Source organism: Merops nubicus, unplaced genomic scaffold, assembly GCF_000691845.1.
Source record: "Merops nubicus isolate BGI_N331 unplaced genomic scaffold, ASM69184v1 scaffold37799, whole genome shotgun sequence".
Classification (NCBI taxonomy): domain Eukaryota; kingdom Metazoa; phylum Chordata; class Aves; order Coraciiformes; family Meropidae; genus Merops; species Merops nubicus.
Genome location: NW_008630932.1, coordinates 33,928 through 48,083, shown reverse-complemented (window position 1 = coordinate 48,083; position 14,156 = coordinate 33,928). Strand labels below are relative to the sequence as shown.

The window sequence follows — 14,156 nt, the reverse complement described above, 5'->3', positions numbered from 1 at the left end:
CTTTAAGGCATTTTTATTTCAAGTTTCTGTAGTGAAGTAGGAGGTGGTTTAGACTTAAATGCAAGACCAGAACACCAGCTGGTCTTTCTCAGCAAGCTCTATTGCCATCATCCTTGGCGTTTGGGAAAGGGGTGGACGGGAATTTCCATGGTCCTGTTTTTCAGCCTGGCTTTAGGCTTTCTGTTTGTTCTCCCTTATTTTTGGAAGCTGTAAGGGGTGATGTGTGAGAAACCCCAGATACGCTCTGTTGAACTTTTGTTTCTTTTAAAGGCATTATCAGTTTTTAAAGGCTGGCCTTTTCAGCAGCAGGGTTCTTTTCCAGAGGGGAAGTTTAATAGAAAGTACTAAGTATTAGAGGAGATTTAAGATGCTGAGACCTTCCCCTGTTGAATACCTTCCTTTAAATGAAGCTCATGTATTTGAAACTGCTCATCTCAATGTAAGTCCTGCTGCACAGAGCCCTTAATACAAGGCTCGTGCTTCTCCAAAGGCTGCGACTGGAGTGATGGGTATAACTGAAAGCTGCTGCAGGGGACAATGTCAATGATATTCTTAAGTGATCAGCAGATAGCCACACTAATTTGTAGTTTTTAGACTCCAGGGGACCCCTTGTCTGCTGTGAAGCCTTAAGAAGCATCTCTAATCTGTTTTCCCATGGATGCTGGCATTGCATTTAAGTATTATTCCAGGAGTTTGGTACAGGGGGTTGGTATTTCTGCAGTGCTGTATCTCACTCACAGAGCCTCCAACCTGGCCCATGATACTGCATCCAAGGAAAGGCTGCTGCTTACAGACAGTTGCCACAGGGCTGTTGGCAGTTTGGAGGAGCCACGGAGCATAGTGGGAGACTAGTATAGGTCACAGGTTACTGCCCCTAAGACTCACTTTTGGGGAAGCAAGCTGGCAGCAGTGTTAGCTGTGATGGACACGTTGGCTCTCACAGTTTCCCTGGGATGAGTTTCTTAGAGAAAGTGGCTTTTCCCAACATGTGCTGCAGAGTATTTTCCCTTGTGAGCAGCCTGTGAATGGGTCACCGCAGCTTTAGGTCACTGAGCTGCCTGAAGAGTGGTTTTGGTGGGCTTCCATTGAAGGGGACCTTGAGACAGAGCTGTGCTGCATGGAGGAAGATGAGCAGCCCTCAGGACAGCACAGAGACATGAGCCGAGGACAGCAAGTGCTATCTGCTAGCTTATTGGCCCTCTTTCAGTAGCCCAGGGTTGGTATTTTCACCCTCAGAATGGGACACAAGAAGCATTTAAACCTGCTCTGCTTACCAGGTTGGAGTTGAGAACATGGAAGGGCAAAGCCAGATTAAAGCAGGAGCCTTAAAGATAGGAGTCAAAGGTCTGGTGTGTCCCTCCAGCCGTTGCTTCTTCTGTTTGTTCTTGAGGGTGGGGTTCTATAGCCCTACTGCTGAACTGAAGGCTGTTTAGCAGTATTTAACAGTGTTGAGATGTTCACAATGGATTGTATTGAGACTTTGTGTCATATTCTGACTCAAAATGAGTGGTTTAGGATTGGAGTGGATGTTGGGATATATGCTGTCAGCGTGGTGATTTGTAAAGCCATAAAGTGGAACTGCCAGCTCCATGGAAACAGATCTAGCTTGGTAAGAAATGCAACTTGCAGATCCCATATTTAAAAGTAATAATAATAATAATTGATAGCAGAGTCCTGGCTACATGGCATAGCAGCATTAGTCTGCTCTGATCCAGTCTTAGGGAGAGCAAGTAGCTGGCATGGAATTACTCTACTGAAGTGTTTTCAGTACTGTGGAACCCCTCTCGTTGTATTCCAGGGTGGAAAGGATCTGCTCTCAGAAAGCACCAATTTGTGGAAAGAGCAACTTTTAACAGAAACAGGTCTGTTCCAGACAAGCTTCTTTATCTGGTCCAGGATGGAATTTGACCTGTGAAAGCATTCCCAAGATAGCCAGTAGTTAGGTCTGTCAACTTGGCCATAGATTTCTCCTTCAACCCACATCCCTGTGCCATGGAAGTAGTAGGCTCTTGTTGGTCATTGGGAGGTTAGTGCCTCTTGTGCTTTCACATAATTTTGGAAAGGTTCCACTTTTATTCTCAGGGATATTTCAATTGAATTGCAAAATTTTACATGTTTTTGTAGGGCAGAATTTTTGTTTTCTGGCCAGCTGTATTTATGTGTTCAGAAATGCAAGTCCTTTGCCTTGTTTAAATAAGAGTTAATGAAAACTTTAAATGGCTTGGCAGCCATGCAGTCTGTGTTTTGGATACAATAGTCAGCTTGTTTTCAGTCCAAAGTTAATGGACATCTGGGGCAGTTTCTAGGTGGCTGTCAGACAGAAAGCCATTTCTGGACATTTTGGTCTTGGAAAGGTTTAAATTACGAGTGCTGCTTTCCCCCCTTCCTTAAAAACTTTCCCCTTACAGAGAATCTTTGTTGTATTCTGTGCTCAGCTATTGCTATTCTTCTGCAGCTTTCCCTTTTCCAGCAAGCAAAAGGAGCACAATTGCAAACATGCTCAAGACATTGCTAAACCACATGTAATTTAAAGAGGAAATTAGTATTTTGTTTAATAAATGATAACGGATAAGCTCCTGCTTTGGAACTATTCAGCTCCAAACTTCTAGAGGGCATCTCCTGCCCCAGGCAGGGTAGTAGTTAGGAGAGCTTATCATGTTAGAGATGCTGAGATGTTTTGATGATGAGCCAAAAATGGGTGCTTTTTAAACATTATCTTCCTTTCTGATGCCAGAGACCTGCACGCTGGTCTGGAGGAGAACACAGAAACAGGTTGAATGTGAGGTTGCGGTTTGGTTTTGATCTTGTATCTGAATTGCAATGCAAGTGCCTCTGTGGTGTTGGTTTGTGGCTGAAGTTTTCCACAGGCCTGGACAAACCTGTCTGGGTAATGGGAATGTTTTTTATTCCCATGGCCCATGCTGGGTGCTTGTGTGCCTCCGGAAGAGCTGCTCCTCACTGGAGAGGAGCTAAATGTGGCTTTAAAGGATGCAGTTCAGATGTGCAGCTAATGGATTCGTAACCCCCTTCACCTCTGGGAGGGGTTTCCTTTGTGCCAAAGCTGAAGTACTGGGTGACAGACTTGTCACAGACAGGTCAAACCATCCTGCAGCCTGCCAAGGCTTTCTGGTTTCATTACACTCTAGGAGCTCTTTTGGATGTACATGGACTGATGCAGGGATGCCTGTCCCTCCTGAGAGATCACCACTGAGATCAGACGATCATCAGGGGTCTGTGGCTCTTCAGTTCTGCTAAAATCAACCACTGCTTTCAGCCTTCAGTCTCTTTTGTGTTGGTAAACAAAGGCAGCGCTAAGAGTTTTGAAGAATTGCCAGTCAGGCTAGTTAGTCATTCATTTATAGGTGGGGAGAAGTGGCTCAGCTTAACTGAAACATTCTTCTACTGAGAGCTCATACCCAAAAATAATGAGGTACAAACAAATGATTCTAGTGCAACGAAGAGACATATTTGAACCGTGGGTATCTTTTATCATCTGCTTGTTAGTGATAGTGCAGCAGAGTAGTTTCACATTTCCTGCAAGTATTTATCTACCACATTTAAGATGACACATCAGGTGGCGAAATGCAAGTTGTGAATTTCCAGTAGGTTTGATTAAAACCAAGTTCCCCTTAATGGTACTGAAATTTCTATTTTAGTTTGAAGTTGTGTAATTCTGTGTTTGCATGTGGTGCCTCCAAATCCTTAGGTACAAGCTGCGTATGTGAATTGTGGCAGCCGAGGTCACAGATGGGAAGCAGTGCTTGCAGTGTTCATGAGAAAACCCATTTTCTTACACGTCTGTAGAGTACATTCCTTTTACCTTTGTTTAGAATAGGAAAGTAAATCTAGTTGGAGGCATATGAGTGAGAAGGACAGAATTTTAGTCATAAATAAAGGGGCTTTTGCTGGGTCAGCATATGGTTGATCTAAATATGATAATTTTCTCCAGTGCTAGACATTCTTGCTGGATGATTTCTCAAGTCAAGGACTTTGAGTCTCAAGAGCTTTGATTAGCTGTTGCACTCTGGGCTGGGAATGCCTGAGAAGTGCCATGGTATCAACACCTCTAACTGGGCCTTAGCAAAGACAGAAACACAAGGGTTTTGTCTGCTACAAGAGGTATGTCCAACTCTGAGATACAGGAGTGTAGAAGACTGTCTTTCTAGGGTTTACCTAATATTTAAAACTGTATTTATTCCTTTTACTATAGCAGATTAACCACAAGTAGTTGGGAAAGATATTTTTGGAAAGCTTTTGCGATGGCCGTTTGCTAGCTCCAGCAGAATTTGGATACAGCTTCTTCAAGCAGATATTCCAACTGGCAGCACTTCTGCCTCTCTATTAATACATCTCATCTCTTTTCCAGGATTCAAATCTTTCGATACACACTGATAATCCAGACCTGACACCGTGTTTCCAGAATACCATCCTAGCATGGATCCCCAGCATTTATCTGTGGAGTGCATTACCCTTTTATCTTCTCTACCTAAAGCACAACAAAAGAGGGTACATTGTGCTTTCTGTGCTGAGCAGGTTCAAGACGGTAAGATCTCTTTGCAGTGCTCCATGAATAATGTGCAGTTTTGAGTTTGTTAGCATCAGCTGAGTATCCAAGTGAGTGGTGCAGTGAGGTTTAAACAAATTTCCCTCTCATGATGCGGGAACTTGCTTATAGGGACCAAGTGTATGTATGGATTTCTGAGGAAGGATACCAGCTTATCTGTCAGGAAATCCATCCTGTGAGTTCACCTTTCTGGGTAGATAGAGGAGTTGACTGCTTTGCAGAAGAGTTCACCCCTTTTGTTGAGCCAAAACTATGCTGCTTCACCCTTACTTAAGCTTTAAACCACTGAAAGTTGCCGAAGACCTTAAGGTAGGTCTCATGAGAATTTAAGCTCATTGCCAAAGTCAGCAAAAGAAGTCATTCTACCCACCCAATAGCTATGTGATTTCATCACCATCTTGTGCATAAGAGATGGCTGGTGTCAACAGCACCTCTGGTTTATAAATGGCTAGCTCTAAGGAAAGCAAGCAAGTCACGTTCCATGGACCATGAAGAGAACCGAGAACTTGAGTTATCCCTGGATAAAAATTCCAGGCTTCTGCTTTAGGGCATGTCTGCCTTTAATCTGGATGCTGCCTGTGTTTCCAATCAAAACTGAATAGCATGGGGAAAATACCAGATAAATACATAAATCTTTCTACTGGTTGTGTTTGTAAATCACTCGAAAGCAGTTGAGGGGAGATTCGAAGCTGTGAATCCTGATGGGTTTTCTAGCCCCCTGACTGCCCCTGGAGAGGAGTTTACCAAATGCTGTTTGTTTGACTCCTTGCAGTTGTTTGGTGTCCTGCTGTGGTGTGTGAGCTGGGCAGATCTCTTCTATTCTTTCCACGAGCTCCTGCAGAACAGAACACCTCCACCAGTCTATTTTGTAACTCCGCTGATCGTCGGCATCACTGTGGTTTGTAGCTTTTCTATCTCTTGTCAGCAATAAGAATAACTCAGTTGGAGGAGGAAAAGGCTTCCTTTGCATTCATTGCCTTATCCTGTACTCTTTTAACTGAGTTATTGGTACTTGTATTACTAAAGCAGATTTTGCTTAGTGCAAAGACCACAGTTACAGATCTCTATCTCATGTAGTTTTGCTATGTAAATTAAATTCTTTATAATGGAGAGATTGTTCTGCCTCCCACCTTGTTCTCATCTATTTCTCCAGGCTTGTGATCCAGGTGTGGAGAGAATTTGGATATGACTTTGCCTAAACAGAGAAATACACTAAAGCATGGCTTGTTTATTGTTCAGTATTGTATTGGACTTTGTAAAACTGTGTCTCTTATCTGGTGGCTGTTCCTCTGTTAAACAGAAACCAAATTTGCTTTGCCTTGGATGACTAACAGCCTTTGTGGCTCTTGTATGAAAAATGAAGCAGTAAAATTTCCCCATTAAGTTTTAATTCTCTTGGTTACATTATTTTTTTAAATCTTGTTTTCTGGACAAGTCATGATGGTCCATCTGGACTGGAGTAATGACAGCTCTTACATTTGTTTAAAATGTTTGTGGCTAATATTTGATTGTGCCTAGCCCTAGGTACAAAGTCTGGGTTAAAAAATGAATTTTGGAGATAAGGCTATGAAAACAGTAAACCCAAATTATTTCATAAAGTTATTCGCTGCTTTCCTTAGGTAGAAGTTTTTCCCGTTGTCTTCTGTGAAGTTATGATGGGACCTTATTTCAAAGAGGTGCTGGTGTCAGTGCTGACTGTCACAGCTGCCAGCTGAGAGTGTGAATCACGGGAGCAGTGGGATGGGATTGTGTTCACGTGTTCCTGTATTTACTTTTACAGCTGTTAGCTACATTGCTTATTCAGTATGAAAGGCTGAGGGGAGTTCAGTCCTCTGGAGTGCTCATTGTCTTCTGGTTTTTGTCTGTGCTCTGTGCCGTGGCACCTTTCCGCTCTAAGATCATGACTACAACAGCACAGGTAACATGCCATCCGTGTCAGCACCTGGAGAACAGGAGATGCAGCATTAACAGCTCTGTGAAGGGAGTGAATCACTGAGTCTAGAGTCAGACCTGAACCCAGCTTTTGCCAGAGAGGAAGAGAAGTTTGGTTCCCTTGTCGTGACTCAGACTCGTATAACTTGAAGGGAACTGGGATTTCTCATGCAATGTCAAAAAGCAGATTTTGCTTAGCCCAGGGCTATACTGGAAACCTGATAGACATGTGAGGGCTGTACCAAACACTGTGTGTGTGCATGTATATATATATATACACATATATATATTAGAACAGACTCTTTTTTTTCCCCTTTTCCTCCCCTTTCCTCTTATGCAGCCCCCTTCCTCTGCCATAGTAGGGATGAGTAGTAACTGAAGATGTCACATTTTAATATGCAATGTTCCTTTTTTCGCTTAGGCAGTTTGGCCAAATTATACAGCTCCATAGGCTTCCTTTTGTCAGTGCCTGATGTGCTGAGGACAGCATTTTGACTCCAACTGTGGCTGCAAATAGAGAACAGAAAGTTGGAGAGAGAGGAGAGAAACCTGGGCTGTTATGATTCCTGTCTGAAAACATAGCAGGTTCTCCCACAGCAAGAAAGTTGTTATGTTTTTCACAGAAACAAATTCACTAAGTAGGGCAAAGCAGATTGCTTCAGTGATTAGATCATCAAAGGCTGGGAGTGAAAAGGAGTGTTTGAAAAACATTGAAGTAATTGCTTCTCCTCATTGAAATCAGTGTTGATTCTGTTTGGTGATTTCTTTTTTTATTACATTTTTGTAACTATTAGCAGTATTATCCTTGTAGCTAGGATTTTGCTTTACCAAGCTGTTGTAAATATTCCAGCGGAGATTGAATTAAACCTTAAATGACTGTCTATGCAGAACTGCTTCAGAAAACAGCTGCAATTCTGGTGAGATTCTTTCAAACACCACTCAAAGTCAATTAAAAAACTGTAGTAGTGGTGAATAAGTACAAATATTAGACTATTCTTTTTTGAGTCATTAATCAACTTAAAATTATGGGTGCAGAGCCTTCAAACAGGTATAGGGAACTTTTATACTGTCCTTGCAACTGCCAAGGACCAAGTATTCTTTCTCTTAAGTTAAAAATGTAAACATTTTAAGTGAGCAATAAAGGCATTCATGACTGCATTAGAGTATGAAAGAATTGTATAAGGGACATACCCTCACAGCAAGGAGTTTTAAGTCAACTGCAGGTTCATATGAGTAGGAAAGGAAATATCTCTAGAGCAGATGGAACTGTTATTATGCAATACAGTGGGTTTTTTCAGCTTCTTCTGACAGTATTTAATGCTGACTGCTTGTCAGTGACAAGACACTAAAGTAAATGGATGTCCTCTGATCTGGGTTGACAGTTTCTGTGCTTGAGACATGATCTTGCAAGAACCCCCGGAGGTAATTTAAAAGGATGTCATGTAGCCTTGATTCCAGAGGGTGTCTGTGTGCAGTGAAGATGTATAAGCACTTTGAACTTGACATAATTTAATGAAAAGCTTGGAGATGAGTGTGTTCTTAGGCACTTTACAGAGTACGTGCATACTTTTGTAAGATAATTCCTGCTAGCAACTGCTTTGCAGTATTTGACTGTAGAGGGAGGAAGAAAGGAATTGTCAAAAAAAAAAAAAAAAAAAAAAGAACCCTGTGAAAAAGTCAGCAAGTGTGTGTGTGTGTGTGTGTGTGTGTGTGTATTGGGGGGCTGGGAAGTACAATAAAAACAATCATTTACTGTGTTTCTTTTTCCCTGTAGGGCCATGTAAATGAAGGGTTCAGGTTTACCACATTTTACATCTACTTTGCCTTGATAATCATCGAGTTGATCCTTTCATGTTTTAAAGAAAAGCCTCCATTTTTTTCCCCTGTTAATACAGATCCTGTAAGTGGTTTTCCTTAGCTTTATTTGCATTTTACAGACCATATAATGTTTTGAGAGTTACACTGAGAATACTTGTCATTGAAAACAGCTTTGAGTTTGCAGTAGTTAGTAACCTCCTTATGAAACACTGGGTATGGAGAATAATATTGGGGTTTGAAGCTTTTTTCCATTATATGTGCCATCAGAAATGACTGGAAGCTATGTAGTGAAAGCACTGTCCGACATGGAGCCTCACAGCAATTTTAATTACATTTGTAAGCATGGAAGTGTAATGATTATTTCAAGAGTGGTTTTTGTGGAGATGGTCGTCCACTTGCTTAACAACCTAGTTTATAAGGATTGTCTTAATAAATGAGTTTTATATGTGTAGATATGGAAAAATGTTAATAACAGAAGATATTAGTGGTGTCACAGGTTAAATTTCTTCTCCAATTCATAAAATGGTCTCTATAATTGGATTTTATATTTGAATCAAGACGAGAGACGTTAATTCCTTGAAATGAACATTTCAGAAAGTATAGAATGATATTTCACTTTGTGTGAGATTTAAAGACAGTAAGTGAACCAATTTTTAAAGATAAGATGAATGACATGGAAAATGAAAGAAATCCATTTTATGCCTTGTTAGCACATAGGTACATATAGGTAATATACCGTATGATATACCCAAACTGAACAAAGTAGACTGTCTTCTTACTGAAGTAGTGGTAAATGCCTTGTTTTATTTATCTTGGTGGTTTTTTTCCCCCATAACTTTACTGTAGAATCCATGTCCAGAGTTAACTTCAGGCTTCCTGTCGAGATTGACATTTTGGTGGTTTACAAGGTGAGTTTCTCTTTTCAAACTGTTGGACAGCTGACAACCCCAAACTCCACTTGTCATATGTGTTGTACTGAGTGAGCAATAGTGAGATTTTTCCTCCGTAAGTAGTTGACGTTGGATGCTCTTTAATCCCCAATGGTGTCAGCACTTCTGGCATTTGCTTGTGAAGAAGCAGCTTTCAGAGTGCTCATGCTGCCCAAACTTCTTCTCTGAAGAGTAGTGGCAATAATTGTGGCACAACTGATAGGGTGTACAGCCTGGTTCTGCTCCCCACGTGCTGCAGTACAACCTAAACCAAGATGTAAATCTGTGTTCCACAGAATTAACTGTGGCAACCTTTCACCCACCTGAGGATGGATTTTGTTTCTGTTTGAGGTTCATGGGTGAATGCTTGTTTATAATGACATTTTCCATGCAAAAGGGAAAGTAAACTGGGTTATATGTACAAATGATTACCACCAACTGATACTCTTGTCAAAAGGCATGTGTATTAAATATGCAAATTTGAGATGGATTTACTGGAAATCCATGATAAAGAAGCAGAAGAGACGCCAAAGGTCATGACAAGACCCATTTTTTTCCATAGTGATTGAGGATGTTGAGATCTTCATTCTTCCATCCATGTAACTTCATTGTCCTGGCAACAGCCCTGTAAAGTTGTTGTTAGTGAGAGAGTGAGATCTCTCTAAGCTTCTAGGATTTTGAATGTTCTGTTTCCTCATAGAAATTCTTAGCAACTAGATGTTTGTATCCCTTGACCAAATTCCTTTTACAGTTGAGGAACTGTAGTTTTTAGAGAAATCTGATTTTTCCTTTAACTTATGTGAGCTTCACTTTTGCATTTTGTTCACCTCTGACAGTTAGTCCAGACAGACTTAGTTATTTTTACTTCTAAAGCTTCACTACTATCATTTAACACCACACTTTCATTCAAATGCTTCTGGTAGTTGGTTTTTATTGTCTTTTTTTCTGAATTTATGTTTTCAATAGAATGCATGTAATCAAAACTATGTAATGTCTTTTCCTTAACTGCAAACATCACTATAAGGAACAAAGGGAGATGGAGGTATAATTATCACCCCTTCTGTGGACATGTATCTTCCTGCTTTTGTTAGCTCAATAGCCCCAGGGTTAGTAGCAATACTTCAAGAGCTATTAGCCAAACTGAACTGGACTGTTTTTCTCCACATGTGCAGCATGGCAATTCTTGGGTACAAAAGACCCCTCGAAGATAAAGATTTGTGGTCACTGAATGAAGATGATACTTCCAAAATTATTGTGCAACAACTATGTAAAGAGTGGGACAGAGAAAAAGCCGAGTGCAAACAGTAAGTATACAAACAAGTCTGCAAATGGAGATTGATCTCTATTGTTTCAGCATTAATAAGCTGCTCATCCTTGACAATAAGCCAGGTGAAAATGGCACCTACTTCTTCAATCTTCTTATCCATATTCTAATATTCTAATTCATATTAACAGTCGAATGTGCTTATTTCAGTATGTCTAGGCAGAGGCAAGCAGAAGCCCTCTGGGGCTTGTGTACCACCAACACATTTTTTAACTAGGTGCTTAAAGCTACATGGGTAGGTAGGACCATTTACCATGTGGAGAAGGGCTGAAGATGCATAAGCAGAAGGGATTGAGTTGGTTGGATTGCAGAAAATGAACAGTTTTAATCTCTGAGCTGGTAGATGGCAAACCCCGTAAGTGCTTCCCTCCTAGGGATGTTAGAGCACAACTTGTAGACTCCATAGCCCAAAAGGAATTCCTTATGATTCCCATCATGAGTTTTTTGGCCTGACACTATTTTTAGCCAAAAGGCTCTTAGCAGTGAGCAATTCTTCACTTCCTAGCAGTAAAGATAGGAAAGTCAAAACATGTAAAAGGCAGGAGGGGAAGGGATATCCCACTCTATGAGCTGAGGCCTTACTCCTGTTGTCCAGAAAGGTAGCAGCAAAATTCTCAGTCTCTGATGGAAATGGGATGAGGGTGAGAACTTGCATATAGTTCCATCCATGCTGGAAAGGATATCCTTTTTTATTGCCTGTTCTGTCCTAATCTAATCTTAAGAAATTATCTATTGTGCAAATGCATTTCCTTCTCCCGCTGTTTAGTGTCCAAATTATTTCTAAACTAACAGATGTGATAATAGTGTGTTTCAAATGAGAAGTTTCAATAAGGAGGAGGCCTGCGTCTCCATTTCCTTTCATTGTGGAGATTTCTTCTCCATGTTGAGGCTTTCCTCTGTTCTTTTCTATGCACATCCTTGCCAAATTGGAAAGACCCTCTTATGTGATAATATTAGCAGAGAGTTGTAAGGTTCTTGGCAAGGCTAAATACAATGTGGAGAGTTCCACTTCACAGATAAAATTTGAAAGATTTCCAGCACTAACACCAGCAGCTTGTCCACTAGTGCTCTGTCTGTGTGTGTGTAGTGGTCTTACTTTTTTTGTTTGGTTGGTTTTGTTTTTTTGATGCTTTTCTTAACGTCTCTCTTTTTATGGTGTGGAATAGTGTGCGTTGTCTGGGATCTGGTCTTTTGCTTCACAAGCATAAATCTTACTCCCTCAGGCTTTTATATAGTAAAGAGCACAGCCATTGTGCAGAAGTACCTAGGGTCCAGGAAAACTTTTGCTAGGAAACCAGAAACCATGGCTGGAGTTTTGTCGTGGGATTCATTGCATTTTGGAAATCATTCATACAAACTGGGGCCAGATGGCAGTGAATTTAACTATAAATCCTGGCTTGTATTTAGCTCAGGTAAAATTTTGTGGCATTTATATTAATGATTCTGAGGTGGGGAAAAGAGCAAAAACAAAGCAAATCATTGTACTCCAGATTGCTCGGTTTCACATAACTCTAAAAGCTTCATGGCTCTGCTTATTTTTCAATTATAAGTAGGTATTCTCAATTACTTCATGTCAAATAACATTACTGATAGTTCCTTGGGAGCCACTGTAATTTTTTTTTTTTTTTTAAACTCTTCTCATTAAGCCTGATCTGAGCAAGCTTTTATGACATTAAAAATGCTGTTGTCAAGTTGTACATGTGTTGAAAGTGTAATGGAAAATACTTGCAGTGTGCATAATAGTAATTTATTTTTAAAAATTTAATCAGTGGCATCTCTGGCATAGCTGAAACTTTAAATTTAGTTTATGGTAGTGACTATTACATTTCTGTTGTTCTGAAGCCTACAAAACCTTCTTTGCATTTTGCTTCACAGCTTTCTTGTGAATTATTGTCAGATAATTGCTAATAATTAATTTGCTGCTAATGAGTTACAGGAGAGATCAGTATGGATTTAAGGTGTTGTTGTAGGTAATAAAGCATACAGAGTATTTTTCCTCTGCTTTTGCTCTCTTTGCACGTTTGGTGAAGTCTCACTTTGCTGATAAGTGCAGTTGCTTCTGAGAAAGTTAGAGCTGTGCTGGATGGAGAAGAGAGAACTGGAATCCACTTTGCCCCAGTTTTAGTTGGCTTCTGGATTTAGAGACTGTGCTTATAAAGACAAATTGAAGATGCAGAGCCTTGTCATCACCATTGAGGAAGCTGTGTGTTTCCCCATGAGATAATCAGCATCTGTTATCTGCCCTGCTATAAATAATGGAAACCAGGCACATGCTTTTTTCTTTGATGATAAACTGGGTGTGATCAGTCCCACACACTGCTGAAAACCTGACCTCACCTAACTGCCTGTAGTAAACACTAGAAGTGCACTTTCTCCCTTTGGGATTTTTTTTTTTTGCTGCAAGAGAACTGTTGCATTGCTGTTAGCTCACTGTAATAAACATTTTTAAAAGCACAAACCCAGGGGCAAGTAGTCTTGTTTCTCCAAATCCTTCAATGAGTTTAACAGCCTGGCTGCCAGAATAGTAAGACTTTGCTCATAAACTCTCCAGGTTTGATCTGGAAGGACAAAGACAAGGCTGTTTGTTCTTGTCTGGGGACAAAAATATCGTCTGGCTTAGATTCTCCCCTTGCCCTCAAACTTTATTGCAAAGAAATTGGGATTTGCACATGTCTTTGTCTGAAAGGATGTGAACAAGTTTCTACATGTGGAATGTTAGCCACAGTGATCATTCTGAATGCTTACAGGCTGCTGGAATTATTTGACTCTGCAGCCAGCCAGCTCCAAAAAATCTGCGCACTTTTTATGAAGAATCATAAATCCAACCTCACTTGGTAGTACTTATGGAGAATCATAAATCCAGCCTCACTTGGTAGTACTTACAGGTTATTTTTCACGTGCCTTCTTCTAAGTCTTCGTTGTTCCTAAGGTCTCTTTTCCATCTGTCCCTTTTTATAAGGCTTTATGTGCCCCAGGCTCTAATTTCCTTCTCCCTCCTCTACCTGGACTTAACCTTCCTGGCTGACATGCAGGAAATTGTTCTCTAGATCCCATAGCCCCCAAGAGACAACAGCAATTTGGTATTTGGTGGTAGAAAAGCTACCAAGCTGCTCTTTAAGAGTAATGCGTGAAGCAAGTAATTTCCCAGAGCACCCGATCTCTATTGATGGGCAACAGAAGTCAGGCACCTAAACCCCAGAGATGCTTCTAGAAAACCCACCTAGAGCTCTGGAGAGAAGCACAGACATGTTAAGTCCATTCTTCATCTGTCGGTCTCAGAGTGCTGCAGAAGAAGTCACTTCCTTTGGCTTATTTTGCAGATGGAGAAAGGCAGGCACAAAGTAAGAAAGGGATACAGCCAAACAGGCTTTAAATGCTTAAATTTTCATATGAGTAAAATGTAGGCACCTAAACTCAAAGTTTTTGTCCTGGAAGAACAGCTCCTGAGATTCAAGAGATGGCTCAGCTTTGGAGGTGCTGTGGTTTGTGCTCTTTGGAGCCTCCAGGAATGCAGAACTCTGTATTTTGAGAGGGCTGTGCCTGCTTCCTCTCTTAGGCTGGTGTGTGATTCAATACCTGTCTCCCCGGA

The 14,156-nt window shown here is 40.8% G+C and overlaps 1 protein-coding gene across 1 annotated transcript in view; it reads left to right on the top strand.

The window, feature by feature from the left end:
- The first annotated feature begins 4,372 nt into the window (after positions 1 to 4,372).
- ABCC3 (ATP-binding cassette, sub-family C (CFTR/MRP), member 3) overlaps positions 4,373 to 14,156 on the top strand; it is a 34,243-nt gene continuing 24,459 nt past the window's right edge. The window contains exons 1-6 of the mRNA XM_008947441.1: positions 4,373 to 4,543; positions 5,337 to 5,462; positions 6,345 to 6,482; positions 8,271 to 8,396; positions 9,161 to 9,222; positions 10,416 to 10,547. Of these exons, the coding sequence (XP_008945689.1) occupies positions 6,465 to 6,482; positions 8,271 to 8,396; positions 9,161 to 9,222; positions 10,416 to 10,547 (338 nt within the window). The 5' untranslated portion in view covers positions 4,373 to 4,543; positions 5,337 to 5,462; positions 6,345 to 6,464. The remainder of the gene's footprint in view (positions 4,544 to 5,336; positions 5,463 to 6,344; positions 6,483 to 8,270; positions 8,397 to 9,160; positions 9,223 to 10,415; positions 10,548 to 14,156) is intronic.